The following is a 24,591-nucleotide window of genomic DNA, read 5'->3' as shown; positions in this document are numbered from 1 at the left end:
AATGTACGGGTAGAGTCATGGGACAGAGTCAAGCACGCTCAAAATTTCTTTAGAAATGTTCTAGCTGTGTTATGATTTGGATGTGCAGAATAATGAACATGGCAGAAAACACATCACAACTTGTGTGACTGTTCTGACTTGATGAGCACTCTCAGCTAGGAAGGTGTACAACTGATACCCAGAACTCTGAGGCTACATTCAGGCTGCAGGCAAAAGTGGCCCATATTAGATTATTTTGCTCATATGTGACTCAGATCTGATTTTGTGAACAGCGTGACCAGCGCAAATCACATGAGATCAGATTTTTTCACATTAGACCTTGGCCTCTTTCATATGTGGTCTTAAATCAAATACAGGTCTGATGTTTTCCAATGCGTCCTCGGTCTGAAAAGTCATGTCACATTTCATGCAACTTTTACGTCATTCTAGAGCAGACCTGGGCATTAGGGGGCCCAGATATTAGAAATCAATACAGCAGCACCAGTTAATTACTGTAAATTTACACTGACATTTTTTACAAGTCAGTTTTATTAATATGGCCCAAAATCACGAATCACAGATTTGCCTCAAAGGGCTTCACAGACTGTACATGCTACGACACCCTCTGTCCTTAGACCTTCACATCGACCAGGGAAAAACTCCTCAAAAAACCCTTTTAACAGGGAAAAAAGAAGAAGAAACCTCAGGGAGAGCGACAGAGGTGGGATCCATCTCCCAGGACGGACAGACGTCAATAGATGTCGTTGTACAGCAACAGAGTAGAATAGAGTAGATAGAGGTTGAAGGGGGAGAGGGAGGGAGGATAGAGAGACGGTTGAGAGAGGGACAGAGAGGAGCAGGAGTTCTGGGAGGAGACAGAGAGGAGCAGGAGTTCTGGGAGGGGACAGAGAGGAGCAGGAGTTTTGGGAGGGGACAGAGAGGAGCAGGAGTTCTGGGAGGGGACAGAGAGGAGCAGGGGTTCTGGGAGGGGACAGAGGGGAGACAGAGAGGAGCAGGAGTTCTGGGAGGGGACAGAGAGGAGCAGGAGTTCTGGGGGGGGGGGGGGCAGAGAGGAGCAGGAGTTCTGGGAGGAGACAGAGAGGAGCAGGAGTTCTGGGAGGAGACAGAGAGGAGCAGGAGTTCTGGGGGGGGGGGGGGGGGGGCAGAGAGGAGCAGGAGTTCTGGGAGGAGACAGAGAGGAGCAGGAGTTCTGGGAGGGGACAGAGAGGAGCAGGAGTTCTGGGAGGGGACAGAGAGGAGCAGGAGTTCTGGGAGGAGACAGAGAGGAGCAGGAGTTCTGGGAGGAGACAGAGAGGAGTAGGAGTTCTGGGAGGGGACAGAGAGGAGCAGGAGTTCTGGGAGGAGACAGAGAGGAGCAGGAGTTCTGGGAGGGGACTGAGAGGAGCAGGAGTTCTGGGAGGAGACAGAGAGGAGCAGGAGTTCTGGGGGGGGACAGAGAGGAGCAGGAGTTCTGGGAGGAGACAGAGAGGAGCAGGAGTTCTGGGAGGGGACAGAGAGGAGCAGGAGTTCTGGGAGGAGACAGAGAGGAGCAGGAGTTCTGGGAGGAGACAGAGAGGAGTAGGAGTTCTGGGAGGGGACAGAGAGGAGCAGGAGTTCTGGGAGGAGACAGAGAGGAGCAGGAGTTCTGGGAGGGGACCGAGAGGAGCAGGAGTTCTGGGAGGAGACAGAGAGGAGCAGGAGTTCTGGGGGGGGACAGAGAGGAGCAGGAGTTCTGGGAGGGGACAGAGAGGAGCAGGAGTTCTGGGAGGAGACAGAGAGGAGCAGGAGTTCTGGGAGGAGACAGAGAGGAGCAGGAGTTCTGGGAGGAGACAGAGAGGAGCAGGAGTTCTGGGAGGAGACAGCAGCAGGTGGTGAAGCGCCACCATTGTCCAGTAGTGATGGTGAGTGTAGAGTGGACCAGGAGAGGAGCATTCCCATCTGGGGCCGAACCAGATCCACAGCAGTGAGACCAGCAGGAGTGATGCCGAGCAGGAAGAAGAAAGAAAGCAAAAGAGAGAGCAAAGAAAAGTGGAGAACTCCACAACACAACCTTGTGTCATGTATTATTGGAACATCAGAGAGAGAGAAGAAAAGAGGGGCCCGGTGTATGGTGTCCCCCGACACATTGGGCCTATAGCGGCATAACTAGTGACTGTAGTCACGCAGCAGCTATTGCCTATAGTGTTACTATGGAATTGACCTGTGTAGGCACTGTAGCTACCCACAAACACACAACCTTCAGATGTCTACAGCAACACTCAACCATACACATTATTTCTGACATTTCAAGAAAGACACTTAAACACACTCTCCTCAGCTTTTACTGAGCTGTAGGCTATAAATCTTCAAAATCAAGTGCTGGATTCTTAAAAGAAGGCAACAAATAATGAAGAGTCCTAGACTCGGCTCTTATTCAAGTACATGTCTATTTCACTATGACTTCTTCTGATTCAGAGCGTATGCTCTTCAGGAGAGCTTTTACATTTGCCCTCCATAACACAATGTGTCTTGAACTAAACATCTTTTGGTGAGAAAAAATGCTCTGGTTGGTGGAAATAAATGAATAGTCAGCAGGAGAGTGATAGCCACCAAGGCCGAAGCTGCTTTGCTAATCTGTATACATTAAACATTTCAAACCTTTTACTCAGCAGAAAAGTTTTAGGTTGGAACTAAAGACGTGTATTTGTCTTTAATGCAATAGTAGTGCTTTGTCCAGTTAATGCCAGTTATAATGATCTTATTGATTAGTGACCTTTGGTAAGAATAATCAGAGTTTTTCCTTCCCACACACAGCACACGTCCCCCCCTCAGTGCTGCTTGTATGAATCGTCCAATAAGACGGCCTCTCATAATTGCGACTTGTAGTCTGGACGCAATATTACAGTTATGAGCTGGAATGTTCTATTCATTTTGTCCAAGCCGATGGGGAGTCATTCACAATATGAAGCAAGTTAGATAATCAGTTCATTTCAATTTCCTTTGCTTCATAATATGCTTATTCATAATGTATGAGATTGCACTAAATGTGTTTTTATCCATTAAGCCTTGTGGGGATTTTGACTGATAATTAACGTGTTTTAAAGTTTCTGGAGATGATTGGAGATAGTCGTGCTTGTCAAGTATTGACAGTCAGGCTGGTTCAGTGGAGAATATTTTCATTGCCTCTGTCCATCTCTCTTTGATCCCATTTCTGTTCCGCTGCGTCTGTCTCCTCTTATCACAATCTTTATTCTCTGTCTTTCATTTTATCTCTCCATCTAGAATGGGAACACATTCTCAAAGACACATGCAAACCTTTTTAATTATCTTCTCTGCACACACTCTTTTCCTACACTCTTCCTCTCCTCCTCCCCAGACTCTGAACTCTGTGACTCCTCACCTGGATGTGGAGGAGTGCAGCATTTCTCTGATGCCCAGGAACCGCGAGAAGAACCGCAGCATGGACGTCCTGCCGCCAGACCGCTCCCTGGCCTTCCTCGTCACCACTGAGGGAGAGAGCAGCAACTACATCAACGCTGCTCTCGCCGACAGCTTCCTCCGACCCGCCGCTTTCGTGGTGACGCCGCACCCCCTCCCCGGGACCACCACCGACTTCTGGAGGCTCCTGTACGACTACGGCTGCACCTCGGTGGTCATGCTCAACCAGCTCAACCAGTCCAACTCTGCCTGGGTAAGAGGAGTGGGGCTATTAAAGCAGCTGGGGATAAGATTGTCTGCACACATCTTAAAAGTTGCTGAGAGAGACTAAGGGAAGGGTTAGGGATGATCCAGTCACTGTGGATGACATCATGTTTCATGAATGAACCTATCTGCTGCAGCTACAGTGATGGTTGACAGGTGACCAATCTGTGTTAGTGAATGTGCAATAAAATAATACATTAATGCACAAAAACATGAGGAACAAATACAGTGATATTATGGATGGATGGATGGACGGACGGACGGGTATAGATGGATGGATGGATGGGTATAGATGGATGGATGGATAGATAGATATGGATGGATGGATGGATGGGTATAGATGGGTGGATGAATATAGATGATGGATGGATAGATGGATATGGATGGATGGATGGGTGAGTCGGTGGGTGGGTGGGTTTGGGTGGGTGTGTGGATGGATGGATGGATATAGATGGATGGATGGATGGAGATGGATGGATATATGGATGGATGGATGGATATATGGATGGATGGATGGATATATGGATGGATGGATATAGATGGATGGATATAGATGGATGGATGCATGGATGGATGCATGGATATAGATGTTGATATCATAATTCCACACAGTAAGTTATGCACCATTTGCAACATTTACTGGCAAACACAGCACTGACTACGGCTGCACCTCTGTGGCCATGCTCAACCAGCTCAACCAGTCCAACTGCCTGGGTAAGAGGAGTGGGGCTATTAAAGCAGCTGGAGATTAGATTGTCTGCACACATCTTAAAAGTCATTTTATTATTAACTTTAATCTTATCAGCTTCCTGAATGTAATTTAGCCACGGGATACTCTCTGTGTGACAGAATCCGAATCACAGCCGGATTTTGATTAGTGTCATCTACATACACTCAAATAATACATGTTATATTATATATGACAGCAGGTTTTCTTATAATTTTCTGGCCTATGATCCCAATGTTAGGGACCCAAAATGATCATTCATCAGAGGTGTGATATTAAAGATATAATATGCAGGAAAGAAAAGACAATATGGACTCACAAAAGTAATCCCTCTCAATCATCACTAATGACCAGCTAGAAGTGTGGCACCGTGTTTGGGGGCCCAGTGTCGATCCCAATTGGGATGTAACGGCAGTGTAGCGAGGCAGCCGTATTCACACGAGATCACGCGATAATCCTGAACATACGCGAGACAGCGAGATCCCGCGATAATTGATAATAAGTAGTCATTTGTACTCACCATCCACTCCCAAAACTTCTGCAATTAAATGCCAGGCTTTGTCTTTTTGTCCATTGTCCTTATAAAAAGAATGTGTTATGTCATAAATGATTGTATGCTGTTCCACCTCAACAGTCTTCCATCTTGCCGACCCCCCTCAAGCAGGCAGCCCGGGTTCGTATCCGGCTCGGAGCCCTTTCCTGCATGTTTTCCCCCTGCCTACCCCTTCACTCTGAAAATCTCTACTGTCAATAAAGCTTTAAAATGGCCAAAGAATATCTTTAAAAAAAACAAAAAAAAACAAGTAAGCCAGGCAAAACGCCAAGTGGACATTTGTCAACCCAGAGAGAACGGGCCAAGTTTGAAAGTTGTGTCTACAAACAGAAAGCAGCCAGTCATGTATAGTATGCCTTTACATTGCCAATGGTTTGTTTTCCCACACCATTATCATATAGAAATGATTTCAAACTGCTACAAACCAGATTCTAAAAAACGTGCAATGCAGTGTAAAACGGAAATAGAATGCATCTTTTGTCATGCAGAATGTTATTGCAATGAGGCTCATTTGCATAGAAAGGGGCCAATTTTGCTCAAAATGTATGCATATTACCTCATTTAAATATGTGTACCAAGATGCTATTTGGCAACACAGTAAGAGGTGCATTTCAGTCTTTGCACATTCTTTGAGAATAATGCAGTTTGTTTTTGTCATATTTGCACACAGACATGCAGACCTATTTTGATTTGAGTGTTAAATAACCAGTTAAAAGTACCTTGTAGTCACATTAAAGCCTTTATTCTTACAGTTTCCCATTTACTCAGCTTACTGAAGTTTAACTTCTGCCACTACAGCAGCTTTTTCTCTGACAAATGTCCAGCATGTATTACCTGAAGAAGACATGTAGAGTGTCAGGGCCAATTCTCTTCCAGATACGAACACTGTAAGCCAAGCAGTAAGCTGAGAACCAGAGCCAATGCATAGAGACAAAAAGCAATGTAAAACAAAAAAAAACAACTGTCAGGCTTTCTTTTCCAGTCGGGTCCACTTAGCCAACAGACTCTCCTGCAAAGAGCAATTCCTCCTGCTGAGAAATCAAAAAACATCCCTGTAAGTGGATGTTCTCAGAGATGTGGAGCTCTGTGATGTCATTGCTGTGTGCTGAAGCACCTCCACTTCAGTTTGGCATGGACCTTAAAGTATGAGCTGATGATGTTTTAAATTAGCATAAGTTATCTGGGGCTGTGTGCACATCTTATTTTTCAACCAGGAGTACTGTGTATAAGTTACAGTTGGCCATTTTTACAAAAATATGTTTTTGTCATATCACTATATTTTGAAATTTATAATTGGAAAATACAACATGCCCATTCAACTCCTCTGAGTGCCTCTAATGGCCTTTACAAGAATCAACCATGAAACAACCCTCCTTCTGCAGCTTCTGAAGCAACCTTGGCTATATTTACACACTTCATACAGTAACATATACGAGTACTAGTCATTTACTTCTATCATCCTGTCTGGATTGTGATCTCAATGCTATCACATAGAAATTATTTGAGAAATAACTCTCTTTGAAAATCCAAGTGACGTGACATACTGTTATTCAAGGCTCTAGCTAGCTACATAAACAGGAACTTGAACTTTAATCCGCGAGGCTTTTGCTGTTGATAACAGAAGGTTAAACTATTAGCAACATTTTCTCTACATCACTGAAACACTTGGTTGACATTGACACATGTCACAGTCTCTTTCTGATAAATCCATCTTCCTTTTCTTGGTTTGCTTTGCAGTGTAGCAAGTTGTTACTAATGCTGGATTAACAACATTTTCTGGAGAATTTTCCCCAATAAATCATGCTTTCACCATCTGAAGGGACCATGCCTAAACATCTGGATTAGTAGAACTGCCAGTTAGTTTCCTGTCTGTCTAGATTCTCCAAAGCCTGAAAACAGTCTAGTTTTTTTCAGACAACTTGAATTACAGAGCTGAGAGAGACTAAGGGAAGGGTTAGGGATGATCCAGTCACTGTGGATGACATCATGTTTCATGAATGAACTGAATCTGCTGCAGCTACAGTGATGGTTGACAGGTGACCAATCTGTGTCAGTGAATGTGCAATAAAATAATACATTAATGCACAAAAACATGAGGAACAAATACAGTGATATTATGGATGGATGGATATAGATGGATATGGGTGGATGGATGGATGGATGGATGGATGGTTGGATGGATGGATGGAATCTATATCCATCTTTATCATCCATTCATCCATCCATCTATATTATAAATGGATGGATGGTTGGATGATATAGATGGATGGATGATATAGATGTATATAGATGGATGGATGGATGATAGATGATATGGATGGATGGTTCGATGGATGGATGGGATGGATGGATGGATGATATAGATGGATGGATGGATATAGATGGATGGATGATATATATGGATGGATGGATATAGATGGATGGATGAATGATAAAGATGGAATCTATATCCATCTATATCATCCATCCATCTATATCAGGCATGTCCAAACTATTCCACAAAGGGCCGTGTGGCTGCAGGTTTTCGTTTTAACCAAGCAAAAGCACACAGTTTGGCCAATCAACTGTCTGAAGACTGAGATCAGTTGATTGATTGAGTCAAGTCTGGTGTGCTGCTGCTTGGTTGGAATGAAAACCTGCAGCCACACGGCCCTTTGTGGAATAGTTTGGACATGCCTGATCTATATTATAGATGGATGGATGGATGGATGAAAGATGGGTGGATGGATATAGATGGGTGGATGGATATAGATGGATGGACAGACAGACAGACAGACAGATAGACAGACGTTGATGTGATAATTCCACACAATAAATTATGCACCACATTTACTGGCAAACACAGCACTGATCATGAAATCAGTCTTTTTTTAAGTCTTAATAGCAGTTGGTGATCATTTAATATGTACTTAATGAACTGTTGGGATCTGAAGTGCACAGTATTGATATGATGAATAATTCTGACAGACAGCTGAGATATCTCAACTTCATTAATGCTGAACTCTTTTTGTTCAGTGCAAACTGTCTTCTTTGGTGTTAGTGGCTTGTTTGACTTGTTGATGAGCTGATTGAGTTTAGACTAATTACCTGCAGCACACTGTCATGGAAGCTATCCAGAATTGTGGCACGTGGTAACAAAGCTCTGACAATGTGAGGACGAGTTCTGCTTACTGCTTACGAGTCATTTTGCTGTTTTCCAGTAATTACTGAAAATGTTCATATAAGATATTCATGGTTGGATTATTAGATAATGGGCCCCTGGGCACAGATTTGCAAAAGACCCCAACACCTCTTCTACACATGATCAAAACACACACTTTAGTCATTTTGTGTCTCTTTGTTATACTTTTTTGTGATTGTTTTCATCCTTTAGTCGCCATTTTTGTAGTTGCTTTCCCCTTTTTGTAGTTTTTTGTGTTTTTGTAGTCATTTTGTGTCTCTTTGTGGTTGTTTTGTGTTGTCTTTATTATAAATGCTTTTTTTTTGGCTGTAGTTGGGTTTTTTTTTCTTTGTAGTTGATTTTCGTCTCTTTGAAGTCTTTTTTCCTCTCTCTGTAGTCATTTGGAGTCTCTTTGTATTTTTTCTGGTTCTCTGTGACTATTTTCAGTCTGCTGGTTGGTACATGTCTCTTTGAGTATCATCTTGTAGGTGACACAGGAGGCCCCTGGGCCTGTACCCAGCAGGCCTGGACAGTCATTTTTTCAACATATCACCTTATTTCTAACATATCATCTATCTGTTCACTTCCCCCTCGATTGAAGAGACCTGTCTATAAAAGCAAAAACGATTTTATTTTGACTTTTTATTTCAAATATTCACATCATTGTTTAATTTATTCATCGTCAGAAAAGTATGAAAAATGTCAAAGAAAAGGGACATTTTTTCCCCCAATGAACAGTTGAAAACCCGAAGATAGTGAAACCAGAACAACATGAATGAGAAAGGCAGCAGATGCTTGGTTTCATGTCACTCTTCATACTGTCCACTGTTAAAAAAAGGCTAAATGTGTTGCCATAACACTACTTGTTATCACAAGTACAACCCTGCTTGTGAAATAAATAATTTTAACTTCATAATTAAACACGACTGTTCATATCAACCTTTCCCATGATGTAACATGTGGAGACAAGTAGTGACAACTTGCCAGCCGTATCTCCATTTCCTCCAGATGAGACATGAATGGCACCACAGTACAGTGACGATGGGGTCATCACACGGCTGGCCTTTACCTGGTGCCCTGCCACCAGGCTTCAATGCTGCATTCAGGCCGTCCATTTAATTTAAACGGGCTGTCAGGGCATTAACACGTTTCTTATCGTTTCTCGCCATGTTTGCTCATGCGTGGGTTTGTTCCGCCGTCTCCCTATCGCCGCTCTGTCACCGTGTCATGTCGGATTCCTGCTCAACATTTCCGCCATGCCTGTCAGCTACAGCCTGTCCTTCTTCCTCTGTCACTCTTTTTTTCTTCTCCTTCCTTGTCTCTTGCTGCCAGTGGATTAACAGTTCACTCTCCAACACACACATACACACACACATATTGAGTTTGCCCTCCTGAGTTGGAGCTGCCTGTCTCCTGTCTGAATGTATAAATATTTATCTCCCCTCCTGCCCAATGTCACCTGTTAATACCCTTCTGTCATTGTGAAATGCCATTATCACTTCCTACTCCAGGGGTCCCCTCAACCCCAAAGTCACCGCAGAACTCGTCAGCGTGTCAACACCGCTCCCCTGTGTTTTTTTCTTTCTCCTCCGATTGGCTGAGGGGACGTACTTTGAAGCAGCGGTGATGGGAGACCTTGGCTTTCGCGTGCGCCAACCTCTCGGCTAACTTCCTGTTTATCTCTCCCAGGCATAGCCAAGGTCTCCTTCTCCATTAATTTATAATGTGCTAATGGTAATGATTTCGGCTCATGAATAATTCAAGCTAGGTGAACGCGGCTTATGTGAAGGATTGTTCCTGGCAACGCGCGCCTTGTTTTTTTGCTCATTTAATTTACGGTTGCTATTTGTAGATAATCATTGTCATTTAGGCTAATTGTCTCCGCTGTCAATACTCAGGTGTCTTGTTACTGGGCCTCCCCATCACTGGCTGCTGACATAATGATTTGTACTGCCTCAAGCAACTGTGAGCTAATGACCTGCTCTCCTCTCCTCTCCTCTCCTCTCCTCTCCTCTCCTCTCCTCTCCTCTCCTCTCCTCTCCTCTCCTCTCCTCTCCTCTCCTCTCTTCTTGTTTTATTCCTGTTCCTTTCCTGCCCACTTGTTTCCCCTCCTTTCTTCTCCCCTCCTTCCAATCTCTCCTTTTGCTTCCTGTCTTTTCTTATCTTCTCCTTCTTGTTTCCTCTCCTTACTGCTCCTATCTTCTCCTCCCATCCTCATGTTTCCTCTCCTTTCCTACTCTATTTTCCTCTCCTCTCCTCTCCTCTCCTCTCCTCTCCTCTCCTCTCCTTGTTTTATTCCTTTTCCTTTCCTGCCCACTTGTTTCCTCTCCTGCCTCTCCCCCTTCCTCTTCTTCCCTCCTCCTCTTATTTCCTTTCCTTTCCTTCACTTGCTTCCTCTCTTCATTTTGTTTCCTCTCCTCTCTTGTTATCTCTTCTTTTTTCCCCCCTCCCCTCCTCTCAGCCGTGTCTGCAGTATTGGCCTGAGCCGGGGTTGCAGCAGTTTGGACCAATGACGGTGGAGCTTCTGTCCAGGACGGCCGACGATGACGTTATTATCCGTCTCTTCCGGGTCCAGAACATCACTCGGGTAGGTGGATCCACCACAACATGAGCCTCGTGGTCCTGCTGGACCCAGTTAGTGATATTTGAATGTATGGTCAATCTTGTCAAAATATATGCAAAAAAAAACATTTTCCAATTCAAAATCCAGAACATATGAGGTGTGAATACACCTGTAAAATGGGCTGCAATCAAATCCAGAATGTGTGCCAACCCAGGTGAAATTGCATCTAATTGCATATTTCAAATTGACTTTGTGTGCAATCATGCCACCTCTAAATATGAACACAAAGTTAGACAACAATTGTTGTGGACCACCTGTCTGTGTTAGCAACCAGATAACTTGGCAGAGGTTATGATGATTTCCCCAGTTTTTGCTTTGCAACTGGTAATTTCACTCATTATTCTGGACAATTTTGTTTTGTGTTCATTTCAGCTTTTTAACTGGCAAAACACAGTGTTTGGACAGCCAACTGCACGTTAACACAGCAATGTTAATGTCAGCGCCTTACTTCAATATATAATTAGACATGGTGGGGATTTTCTAAAATATTCTAATCTAAAAGAGACAGCAAAGCCACTAAAGTCTGATAAAATACAACAGTAGTGCTTAAACAATTGCTTTGGCTAATTAAGCAGGAGCTATATAGCCCTCACAGTCTGCTTATATCTGATTTAACTTGTTTACAAGGAGAAAAAGAGGAAAAGATAGCCAATTAGGGTTCTTTCCTATTTGCATGTTGGTTTTCTTTCTCCTGAAACAAAACCCCAACACTCTGATTTCCTGTGGAAGCCAATTTCCACCAATTTGATATAAAAACACCTTGTAAGTCATTACAATTGGGAACTTTCTAAAAAGATTCTCACTCATTTTTTTTGCTATAGTTAGTATTTTTGGGTATAGTTATTTAGTCATTACTGAGAAAGATTCTTATTATTTTGAAGTCCTTATTTTAAAGTACGAATTCATTACTTTGAGAAGCTAACTCATTATTGTGAGTCATTATTTTGGAGAGATTCTGAGATACTAACTCATCATTTAGACATGAGTAAGTCATCTAATGACAAACTGTTTAATGAAGTTGTTATAACTAAGTTGAAAATACATTTTGAGTTTTCTAACTCATCCTTAAGAGATAAATAAGTCTTTATTTTGAGGTGCTACGTACACTAAATTAATGACTTAAAACAATAATTAATGGATTAAAGTAATCATTTTTATTTTGAAACACTAGGTTTTAAGTCAGAAAAAATGAACTACAGGACCTTTTCTTTATTTATCTTTTGCAAGTTTCCATCCCTTTTTTTTTCTTTTTCTGGTGGCAATGACCTTCCATAGGGTTCAGCTTTCTAAATGTTGACTATTCGCTGGGACTGTGCCAGAACGGTGTTGTTGCACATCTGTAGGAACCCCTGAATTTTTATATACCCACATTTTATTCCAAGTCATTGGAAGTGTTGGAAATATAATGTTTATAAAACAAACTTGTTCCTGAAATCTTTTAACAAGTTTGAAAATCAGACATTGTGGCTCTTTCATTGTAATTTCAAGGTTGTTTGGCATGCTTCAGATGTAGCTGAAAGCTACATTAACAGTGTACCAACCCCAGGGTAGAATTGTCTTGCATTTGATTTCAAATCTTCCTGTTGTTTTTTCCACCTTACCTTAACCCTTTGATGCACAACATTGGTCTAAAGCAGAGGTGCCAAACTCTGGCCCGTGGGCCAAATTTGGCCCGCAGTATAATTATATTTGGCCCGCGAGGAAATACCAAATGACAACCATAGCTGGCCCGCCGGTATTATACAGTGCAAATAATACTACAAATCCCAGAATGCTCTGCTCGTGTTTTGGCTTGAACACAGTAGATTAGTGTCTAGCAAACTGAGCAACAATTAAAGTTGTCTTTATGCACTTTTTCTTGCTAGTCCAGGGCATGGGCTTGAATGGTTGCACATTCATTGAAGTATATTATTTTTAGTCACTTGGTTTATTATTGTTATTTTATTCTTACATTTATTTTTAGCCTGTGGAAAAAGATTACTGATAAATTTAAATTTAAAGAAGGCCGCATATAAAATAAAGGGACATATGATTTTTATTTAAATTTTATTCAAGAAATGAATGCCATTGATGTGTTTGTTTGTTTTATTTGATATTCGATTTTGCATGTTTGCAATATTAAGTTATATCAAGCTTTGCTTGTTCCATTTCATTTGAACTTTCCTCAATTAGTTTGTTTTTGATCATCATACATCCTAATGTCATCTTTTCCTTTATTTGTTTTTTTAATAAAATCCCTTTTTGTGTCACTACCCTTCTAATGCACAACATGGGTCAAAAATGACCCGAATAAGTTGATATCAAAAGATAGAGCACAGAAACACACAGCAAGCATTAAATGACATGGGAAATGAATGCGGGTCATTTTTTACCCATGTTGTGCATCAAAGGGTTAAGGAGGCAGAGGGATGAGAGACAGTCACTGAATATAACTTTATGATATCGGCTCAGCTGAACTCTTGATGACGGTTACTGTGCATGACAAGTTTCCTGAGTTCCCCTTATGAAACCTATTTATTTTCACCACATTGTCCGCCCTATCTTCACTAAGTTAATTTACTGAAAGGATGTAATTGCCATAATTTGGCTGCCTTGGCAGCACAAACAAATGTGAAGATCTAAGTGTAAATTCTGAATCACTCTAAGTCGTCTTGATATGTCAGTTTGACACAGTTAATGGCAAAATTGCAGTTTAATTTTCTTATCAAACGAATGACTCTGCTTTAATGTTGGATGTGGACACTTGGTCAAGCCCTCCCTCAGCAAAGAACTGTTCCAGCTCTGTATTGCTGTGGGAGGCATTTCCTGGCACTGAATCAATTCGTTTATTTTTAAGAGGGTTAATGAAGCCTGATGCTAATATAATGATTCAGAATGGTGACCTAGGCCCCAGCTGGCATTTGTTGTTCCCAGCGGTGGGAATGATTTGCAGCGCAATAATCCTACTTTCAAAGAAGCAACTGCATCAACAGTATGGTAATGTTGTTAGCCACATATAGTCCTGACACCTGTTTAATAAGCAGATATGGCCCAGTTTGAGCAAGTATATGATGCTGAAACAAACAACGCTTCTATTATAAAATGTTTTGTTTTCTAATTTACAGTCACATGTTTCTTGTTTATGACCGTATCCAATGTTTCAGTCTGGTTGTTGTGTTACTTTACAGGTGCATCTCAATAAATTAGAATACTATTGAAAAGTTTATTTATGTTGGTAATTCAATTCAAAAAGTGGAAATAACACATTATATAGATCCATAACATACAGAATGGAACATTTCATGTCTTAATTTTATTTATTGTAATTTCTTGTAATTATGATTATTATGGCTTACATTTACATTTACAACCGAAGGGTTGGTGGTTCGATCCCTGACCGTCGCAGCCTACCGAAGTATCCTTGAGCAAGATACTGAACCCCAAATTGCTCCCGATGCTGTGTTCATCGGTGTGTGAATGAATGAATTCCCAATGGTGGCAGGTGGCACCGTTTAGGGTAGCTCTGCCACCAGTATGAATGTGTGTGTGAAAGGGTGAATGAGCGCAGTCTGTAGTGTAAATCGCTTTGAGTGGTCGCAAAGCGACTAGAAAAGCGCTATATAAGTGCAGGTCCATTTACCATTTAAATTCAGTCTCAAAAAATTTCAATATTACAAAAGACCAATTTTTTTTTTTTTTTTAAAGTACACTGTAGATTTTACGGTGAAAAACTGCTAAACCATGACAGTAAAAGACCGTACAATGATAAATGAGTTAATTCAGGTTTTGTTTTTTGAAAAATACATTACTCCACTATAAAATACACTGTAATATGTATTTAATGTAACAAGCCACCACTATAATTTTTGCATTTATCTTTTGTAAAAAATACTTTTTCTCACTGTTAAATGTACTAACCACCATATCTCTAACAAAAATATACTGTAATATTTAATGGTAAAATTTTTAATTTATGCGTTTTCATTTATAAAGTTTTTTTTTGTCAATTATATGGCAGAACAGCTTTTCTTTTGATGGAAAAACATTTTATTTAAACGGTAAAAAATTGAATAAAATGGCAATCTTAAACGTGAAATCAACAATGCTAATATCATTTTACCGTAATATTACAAAACAGTTCAAAACAACAGGGTTTTTTTTTACAGTGTATATTTAATATGGAAATGTTGGCCTCTGAAAAGTATGTCCATCTATGACTCAATACTTGTTTGGGACTGTTTGACTTGAACTACTAGAAATTGACTTTTCAATCATATTCTAATGAAGTGAGATGCACCTGTATGTATGTGTGTGTTGTGAGTCTGTGTGTATACCCATGGCTGGGTGTTGTCTGAGTAATTTAGCTTAGCTCCTGCTCCTACTTTACTGTAGAAACACTTCCAGATCCCATCCTGAGTAGCCTCAGTAGGTGCTCATCAGTCTCCTATAGAAGCTTCCAGCAGCTAGTTGAGCCAATGTGTCCCGTCCTTTAAACCCTACTAGCTATTGCGCTGCCTTACCCAACCCTCCTGTTGGCCTAAACCTCCTGCGTTAGTTCCCCCACTCCCACCCTGCCCCTCAAATATCTTGACACTGTGTCAGAAACTGATCCCACATGGCTCTCTGCAGGATCCTGAGGAGACGGACACCACAGAGCATGACACCGATAGCCTCTGCCCCAAGAAGGTATTCCACTGTCCAGTAGATACAGCGAAGGTGCTTCGAGTAGCTGGCTGCCCAGAAATAATGAACTGTGATAACTGGCTATACACAACAGTGGTATTGTTAGCGTTGTGTTCCTCCAAATTAAAGGCAGGCAGAAGAAAGTCAAAGTCATGAAAAAAAACGAGAAAATAGTCAAAATAACAAGAAAAAAGTTGAAGTTGAGAGAAATAATTCAAAATGAGGAAAAAAAAGTCAAAATAAAGAGAAAAAAGTTGAAGTCACGAGAAAAAAGTTGAAGTCACGAGAAAAAAGTTGAAGTCACAAGAAAAAAGTTGAAGTCACAAGAAAAAAGTTGAAGTCACGAGAAAAAAGTTAAACTGAGAAAAAAAAGTTGGAGCCACGAAGAAAAAGTCAAAATAACAAGAAAGAAGTCAAAGTCATGAGAAAAAAAGTCAAAATGACAAAAAAAAGTTCATGAAATCATGAAAAACAGGTCAAAAATGAGAAGAACAAGGTAGAAGGCAAGATACAAAAATGGACTTCTCGACCACTAATAGTACTATGGAGCAGTGTTTTTATGGACGGATCTCTGTTTTGTTTGTATCTTGTGTACATGTATCAGGACACACATGCAAGCGAAAAATACGTGCTTCCAGTAGACTCGCTTTTATTTTTGAAAGGTTTCAAATCAACTTCCGGACCTCACAGTGCAGGTCTGCAACGAAGGGTCCTGACAGTACAGTGTCTTTTTTGTTTTTTTTATCTTGATATTTTCTTGCTTTTTTTCACCTTATCCAGTTGAACTGGAAAGATATACATTTTTAAAAATCTTTTTAATTGAACACATCAATACACATAAACATTTTCACAGTGTATACATAAAATAAAGACCCACGAAATAAACATGGGGAATGAAAAATACATGCTCCCAGTATGCTCGCTTTTATTTTGAAAGGCTTCGAATCAACTTCTGGTCCTGACAGTGCAAGTCTGCAGCCAGACTCTCTTGGATACTTTTAATAGCATGGTGGCCTACAGTTTATTTACATTATTCCAATAATCTCTCACTTCATGGTGGTAGCTTACAGTACACTGCTAGACACTGCAACTAGAACATCCCAATTAGAAGTTGAGAACAGGAGCTCCACAGTTGAACGGGGCAGGGTTGAAGTGTTGACAGGATCCCCTCTGGCTGCTGAAAAGCCAGATAGATGCTTGGATGTGGTGTGTGGAGTGAATGCAGTAGGTTTGGTGCATATATGATGTCTTATATCAAACATAATAAAACTGTTTTTCCTCCCTTTCCACAATGCTTGCTCTGTAAAGCTCCAGGAAGGCCAGCTTGTGGTCCGCCACTTCCAGTTCCTGCGCTGGTCCCCGTACCGCGACGTTCCCGACTCCAAGAAAGCCTTCCTCAGCCTTCTGGCCCAGGTTCACAACTGGCAGATGGAGTGTGGAGAGGGACGCACCATCGTCCACTGCCTGTGAGTGCAAAGATGTTATTCTTGTCTGAATGGAAATATACACTGTAAAAATAAAAATAAAAAGTCTGGCAGCAAAAGTTGCCAAGCACGAACCCTCTTGAAATAGTGAACATAAGTTATTTTACAGATAATTTATTTAAATAAATATAAATGACATTTCTGTATTAATCCTTTGATGCACAACATATTCATTCCCCATGTTATTTAATGCTGCTGTGTGTTTCTGTGCTCTATATTTTAATATCAATTTATTTTATGATTGAATATTCCAAGTATTCTTTAAATATCTTGTTTTGATAACAACATATCATTATTTCCATTTTGCTTCTCATAATTTATGAAGAAAAAAGTTTTTGTATTATTACATAGCTAACTACTTGGCTAAGTAGCTTGCTAAGCTAACTACTTAGCCAAGAAGTTAGCTATGTAGTTAGATTAACAAGCTACTTAGTTAAAAAATGGATATGGGTAATTTTTTACCCATGTTGTACATTAGAAGAGTAGTGACACAAAAAGGGATTTTATTCAAAAATGAATAAAGGAAAACATAAAATTAGGATGTATGGTGATCAAAAACAAACTAATTGAGGAATACCTGGAATACTGAATAATGAAAATAATTGATTGCAAAGATATAGAACATAAAAATTCTGTCGGGTCACTTTAGACCTATGTTGTGCATCAAAGGGTTAAAAAAAACTATATATATCTGTGGAATAACTAAGGTTTTGTTTTTTTTACTTTAACATGACGGAAGTATTTCACTCATAAAAGAATAATGAAGAAAAAACAAGAATAACCCAGTAAAGTGAAGGGCTCCATGTGGACCTCATGTGGACATGTTCTAATGATTTCTCGCACTGCATTCATTTATTTAAAAAATATATAATTTATTTAAAAAATATTAATTTAAAATTAATTTTGTAAAATTTCTGTATTAAAAAACTATGTATATATATCTGTAGAATAACTAAGATTTTTTTTTTACTTTAACATGACAGGGGTATTTCACTCCGTTTTTTACAATAAATTTTAAGTTTTTCTGTAATAATCCAGGAAGTCACCTTAATTTTCACATTAAGCAAAATATCTATAAAATCTATAATTTCCCACTAAATTATTTTACAGCATTTATTGTCCATTTGATGGTTAATATTTGTAATAAAAATAATGAATTAATTAAATAATACCTTTTTTACAGCATTTGCAATTAATGAAGAAAAAACAAGAATAAGCCAGTAAATTGAAGGGCTCGATGTGGACCTCATGTGGACACGTTCTAATGAGAAGCCACACTGCATTAATATGAAACTGTTATTTAAGACTCGCCATGGACACACTTAAAGGTTAATTTTTTTCCTCCGAAGCTCAGAGTTAATGAGATTTAATAAGTCTGAAAAGTCTACAAACTTTCTAAGTGTTTGTGTGCCTGCTTCCATTAGAGCGGTCCCCCTCCGCCGTGTCAGGGCCCTCTGATCTCTGGAGGTCAGCCTGTGTGTTAGACATCTCATATCTGATTAAGTCCCCGCTCCTGTATTTTAATGAGAACTTTTACTCAGATATTCATCTTGAAAGTCTGCCAGTTGGCCTTTTTCTGACAGCATACTTGATCTGTGCTCAGTCATTTCATGACATTTCACTCTGTAGCACCCCCAGTGAGAGGCTGCCTGAGCTGCTCTACCACATCTTTATTAGGTCACTCATGTCTTTATGCTTCTCTTTTGTGTCTGTGTGTCTTTGTGCGTTCTTTTGCGGAGCAGGAATGGCGGCGGGCGAAGCGGTACTTTCTGTGCCAGCACCATGATCCTGGAAATGATCCGTCACCACAGCATAGTGGACGTGTTCTTTGCTGCCAAAACGCTGCGCAACTCCAAGCCAAACATGGTGGAGACAATGGTGAGCAAGCAGGGATCTTTATCTCTCTTTACATATTCCGTCATACTCTGCTGCTGGCTCGCAAACTGTTCTGCAAGGAGACAGAGAAACTAAATGAGCCACTTTCTAGAAATAAATCCTGTTGGGTAGAGATGTGCTGTACCATGTCGTGGAAAGGCAGCAAAAATGGAGTATTTAACAAGGCCAAAAAAACATTGGGCCTCATTCACGAACTGTTCTTAAGAACAAATTTGTTCTTAGGTGCTACTTACGAAGTTTTTATGTAGATTGTGGCATTCATGATTTTTGTTCTTATCCAGGATTTTTCTTAGGTAAGAACAAATCCTACGAACACTCAGGAGTACTCTTAAGCACATTTCAGTGCTGACATGTTGGCATGGTTGTGTTGTCTTCTTTTGTTAAGTTCAATAAGATACATACATACAGTGAAATTTCCGTCATATTTATGTATTTATTTATTAATTTCATTTTTTTTTCATTTTAATTAAATTAAAAGTGCCTACGCTTGAACATGAATCAAGTAAATTGGAAATCATGCCGTCAATTAGTGACACCACACATTCAAGGACAGTTTGATTTCACAGAAGTGTGATTGACTTGGAGTTACTGTACATTGTGTTGTTTAAGTGTTCCCTTTATTTTTTTGAGCAGTGTATATACACTCATGGAAAAAATGATTAGAACATGGTTTTCTTCAATTTCTTGTTCCTTTTAATGCCTCCACTGCACGCGTATCTGCCTCCCAGGCCTCCTTTTTGTTTGTGTTGGTGCAACCCGCACTAAGGATGCTAAATATAATTTTCTTCTTGAAAGTGATCTCCTGGAGCAGAACTTCTAGTTCTGAACTGCTAAAGTTTTTTTTTTCTTTTTACCTGTGCTCCAACGGATTTACGCTTTGCTTTAGGCATTCTGTTGCTGTTTCCTCTGTGTGGCGTCTACACACGGCCCTGCACTCCTTTATATGGGCATTGATGGGCGGTAACTTATGCTAATCCTATGTTAATTAGACTCACCTGGCTTGCCCGCTCAATTTATGAGGAGATGACATTCATCAATTAAAGAACACGGCTGCAAACAATTCAGCAGCTTAAGGCACTTCCTGGTTTGCCTCCATGCTCAGACCCGGAGGTTGCCGCCTGGTCAGGGTGAGGAGCTCAGACATCCAGGATGAGCTGGACGTTGTGGCTGAGGAGAGGAACATCTGGAATACTTTGCTTAGCTTGCTGCCCCCGTGAGGAAAATGAATAGAAGGATATTCATAAAAATGTGTTAAGCTTTATCACATGATGGTTAAATATAAAGTTAAGTGATAGATTTGTGCTTATCCTAAGTATTCCAATTTATGAACGTTAAGTGAAAGGAAAAGAGGAGAGACAGAAGGGAAATTGACACAAAAGTTTTTAGCTCAGTGAGTTAGCACGTTACCTTACATAGCCAGCTAGCTTGCTACGTCGATGCAAAATAGCAAAAAATGGCATAAAAATGTGGATGAGAGCAACAGAAAATAGAAATAACAACTGTCAAAAAGGCCTGTTCAGAAAACTGCTAAAAGCAATCACTACAGCAGCTTCAGTGCTTCTGTTTGGTATGTTAGCATTACTGAGTTGTGTATTTTAACTGTCTGCTTAATTTGACCAGTTGCTCAAACAAAGAGGACTACTTATTGATAGCACAAAAGTATAAAAATGATGTGAGGCATCAAGAGTAAAGCGGTGGTGTTGGTGTCAGCCCCTCTGATTCAAAGCTTTCAGAGCTTTCCTAAATCCATTATTTAGCGCTGACATTCAGCAGTCATACAGGGACAAATCCATTGTGGAGGAGACAGCATTACCAATCTCTCCACCCACAGTCACCTTAACAGACCAGGATGCTATGCAGCTATATGAGACACATGATGGCTTTTGAGGAAGAAGACCTAAATAGACAGTGAATGAATCATGGCAGGTTTTTTTTATACATCTCAGATATAGGGTTTTTTTGGCCCTTTCTTGACTGATACTGCCAAAGGTTTAAAGGATAAGGCTGGAGATTTTCCATGAAAATCCTATAGTTCGTCTCTCTGGATACTTACTGACTTCCCTTCCCTGTCTGTGGCACTCAGCCCCGAGCCCACTGGTTCCCAATAAAGACGTCATAAAGACGGAAAGATACTGAACCCCTAATGGCTCCCCATGCTGAGTTCATCAATGTATGAATTAATTCCCAATGGCGGCAGGTGGCACCAGTGTGCCCTGGTAGCCACTAACACCAGTATGAATGTGTCTGTGATCAGGTGAATGAACACAGTCTGTAGTGTAAAGGGCTTAGGATAAAAGCGCTACATAAGTGCAGTCCATTTAATGACTTTCTAATGCAGGAATTTTCACTTACTGCTTTTAAACACAACTTGAAACTTGGCTCCTTTTCCTTGGCTAAACAAGAAAAAAAAAAAGATTTGCTCTGGTGTGCAAAAAAAACACTTTGATTGCTTGGGGTTCACCTCACTATAGCGACATATTGATATTTTTGTGTCTTGTCTGCTATTTTTGTAGCTTGGTGCTCAAATGGTGACACCCAGAAATGTCCCGAAACACAGCGAAATGAACAGAGGAGATAGATACAGACACTGGTGCATGCTTCTTACTTTACTTCTTTTTAAATCTCTCATAGTGTACCTTTAACTATTGTCTTCACCGTGAGGTTGCCAGGCAACCAGTGGAAGCTCCAAAGAAAAACTAGTCACTTATATATAGAATTTCCTTTTTTCCTAAAACAGCTGATAAGAAGAGCTTTATGGCAAACATTTCTGCCTCCAGCCGCATATTAGAACACATTCAGTGCACTTGTATTTACCAGCATGATACCAGTATGTGGGATTAAGACATATCAGGTTGCTGATACTCACATAACACACAATACTTGTGACAGGGTATCTGCAGGTCTTTAAATGTCTTAAAACGCTTCAGTTTCCTGAAGAAAGGCCTTAGAGGCCTTAGGGTGTTTAAAGGTCTTACATTTAATACAGAAGATATTACACACAAGCACTAGCTCTACTGCTAGTAACTATGGGAGCCCTGAGAGGGAAAAATACCAGTGACCTCAGTCAAATCTGATCTAAATTAATTCCTCTCTTGTGTTTATTCGCTTTAGAAAGGGTGAAAAAACAGGCAAATTTCCTCAAAGTTCCTCAAAAAAAGTTTTGCCAGATGAAAACAAAAACAAAAAAACAAGTCAGGGTCAACTTTTTTTTCATCTGTGAAAATAAGAAAAACAGTTTGGGGAGTTTTTTTTCCTTTTTGTTGAAATATACCAGGTTGATGGTGCACTACAGCCTCCTGTGGCCAAAATGAGCATTACAACAACAAACACCGGTACCCGCAAATTTTTACTACTTCACCCTTAGATCCTCCTGAAATAAAAACCTGAAGTCCTTCAAATACACAAAAATGTGCGCAAAGAAAAACAAGGTATAAAAATATTATAAAACTTAATTCAAAAATGTTTTTAAACAGCTTCTGTTCTTATCATACGTATTAAAAATTATGACTTTCTAACATTTTTAACCCTTAAGTGACCATGTTTTTACTTTGAACAACTCCATTTTATGATGTAAATATCACATTAAATGATTTATTTTCAATATACTTCATGTAAACTGGATTATTTTTGGTTTGATTATTAGATCCTATCATATGTGAAAGATTAGCAGAAAAAAAATGTATTTGCATAATTATTTTTGTCACCTTGAGTATTATATAAAACACTCACGTTGGTACTCCTAAGCACATTAATGTGCGCACAAAAAAAACAAGTTACTTAAATATTATAAAACATTCCCAAAAAATATTATTATTTTTAACCAGCTTCTGTTCTTATCATACATTAAAAAAATATGAATTTCTAACATTTTTAACCCTTAAATCATAAACACAAATGAGAAAACAATTTATATCAGACTTAGAAAATACAACAGAATTTTTTTCTCAGTCATCTCTGAGCTTCCATAAAAAACCCTGGTTTAATAAGATCAATACATAGAAGGAAGAAATACATAATATCAATAGACTGATCTTTAACCTGAGGTAGAAGAAGCAGTTGGAGGAAAAGTGGGCACACATAATAACAATAAATTGCAATATTCGACCATGGAAAATTATTCCAACGGATGCTTTCCAACAACAGAAACATCCAAAAGAAAATCTGTAGTTCATGCAAATGATTGACTGTGAATAATCTTCTTTAATATCTGTGCTTGTTGTAGGAGCAGTACCGGTTCTGCTATGACCTGGCCCAGGAGTACCTGGACTGCTTGGAAGTCAGATAGCAGAAATCCCCCACTTCTGGCCCCTCTTCGAAGAGAAAATCTGGATTGTGGATCCTGCACCCTGGATCTGCCTCTTTAGTCCATGTATACAGCTCTGGTTGTCTTCTTCGCCATGCCTGGATGAAACAGTGTCTGCCATAAAGACTGATTGAGAAAGCTCGCTGGACAACTTGTAACATACTTCTGACACCCTTTTTTGCTTTTCCTCTGCGCTCTGATCCAACCTGTACTCTTTGGTGCCCCTTTACATCTGCCAAACCAGAGGACACTTAACAGGAGTAGAGTTCATTTTCTATACAAGCCCTGTGAAGGCAGCCGGACTACCTGTCGTACACCTCGACGAGCTCAGCTGTATCCTGCCTTATATGAACAAACACTGAAAGGGAACTACAGTTGAAGCCAACCACTGGGTGATATTTTGTGTTTGTTTGTAACACTGTAAATGGTGCAATATGCTGTTGGTGAACATCCCATGTCGTACTGTACTATATTTGAACTTCATCGTGGGCGAGGCTGACCATTGAAGGTAAAGTAAGGGTGAAAAGAAGGACGTCGGTCACATCCGATGGACATATCTGTACAGTAGAGTTGTCTTGGACCTAATTTCTCTTTATTTATTTTCTGTGTATATAGATGTTTTTTTTCCTCCTTCCCCCGGGTGTTTCTAGATGTTCTCAACGTCTTATCAATGTGCCAATCCATTCTCTCTGTGTCTGTAAATGGGGACCACTTCAGCATCTGCATGCCCAGTCTTAAGTGTTTCATTGCAGTGTGTGGCCCAAGTCTGCTTTAGGACGGATTCTGCAACGCGAATCCCTCCGCTAGTCCCGGGAGAGCTCCGTAAGAATAACCGCGTGTTGCTGTGAGAAATACGGCGAAAATCTGTCGCTTTCTAAATTTGTATTTATTCAATGTGTTTTATTTTCTAAATAGTGTATAAAACAGGAAAGTAAATAAAATATGTTGTTGCTTAACAACCACGCTTTTTGGAGAGATTTTTTTTTACACGGGGGGCTGGGTCAGAGGGAGACCCCTCTACGGCAGATAGAAGGTAATAGGTAGCTTGTTAGCATTATGAATGTATAATTCAACAAGTCTACTGGCACCAGGCCCGGGGTTAACATTTCTTCTTGGAAAGTCAATCAAAATGGCACAAAGTGAAGCTAGACAACCATAAAGAGATTCAAATGACCGTAAAGAGACAGTAAAAAGCCACAAAGACACACAAAACGACCATAAAGACACACAAAATGACCATGAAGACGCACAAAATAGCCACAAGAGACATGAAATGACCATAGAGAGACACATGACAACAACATAGACACATTAAATGACCAAAAACACACTAAATTTACTACAAAGAGACTCAAAACAGCCATAAAGGGACTTGAAATGACCACAAAGCGACACATGACGATCACAAAGAGATGCAAAATGACCATAAAGAGACACAAAATGGGGCTTCTTGCTCCAGTAGGACAGCTCGGGGGTCTTTTACATGTCCATGTTTTAAAATTTATTCATGGGTGTAAGCATGT

The 24,591-nt window shown here is 40.1% G+C and overlaps 1 protein-coding gene across 4 annotated transcripts in view; it reads left to right on the top strand.

Moving 5' to 3' along the window:
• The window catches only part of LOC131985023 (receptor-type tyrosine-protein phosphatase U-like), a 321,313-nt gene extending 297,314 nt beyond the window's left edge, over positions 1 to 23,999 (top strand). For all 4 annotated transcript variants that reach the window (XM_059350038.1, XM_059350037.1, XM_059350036.1 and 1 more), the window contains 5 exons: positions 3,335 to 3,649; positions 10,562 to 10,687; positions 16,694 to 16,851; positions 18,612 to 18,747; positions 22,988 to 23,999. In XM_059350038.1, coding sequence (XP_059206021.1) covers positions 3,335 to 3,649; positions 10,562 to 10,687; positions 16,694 to 16,851; positions 18,612 to 18,747; positions 22,988 to 23,050 — 798 coding nt within the window. In that variant the 3' untranslated portion in view covers positions 23,051 to 23,999. The remainder of the gene's footprint in view (positions 1 to 3,334; positions 3,650 to 10,561; positions 10,688 to 16,693; positions 16,852 to 18,611; positions 18,748 to 22,987) is intronic.
• Positions 24,000 to 24,591: the final 592 nt, after the last annotated feature.

Source organism: Centropristis striata, chromosome 14 (genome assembly GCF_030273125.1).
Source record: "Centropristis striata isolate RG_2023a ecotype Rhode Island chromosome 14, C.striata_1.0, whole genome shotgun sequence".
Classification (NCBI taxonomy): Eukaryota; Metazoa; Chordata; class Actinopteri; order Perciformes; family Serranidae; genus Centropristis; species Centropristis striata.
The sequence above is the reverse complement of the archived record's forward strand: the minus strand, read 5'-3'. Positions and strand labels throughout refer to the sequence as shown.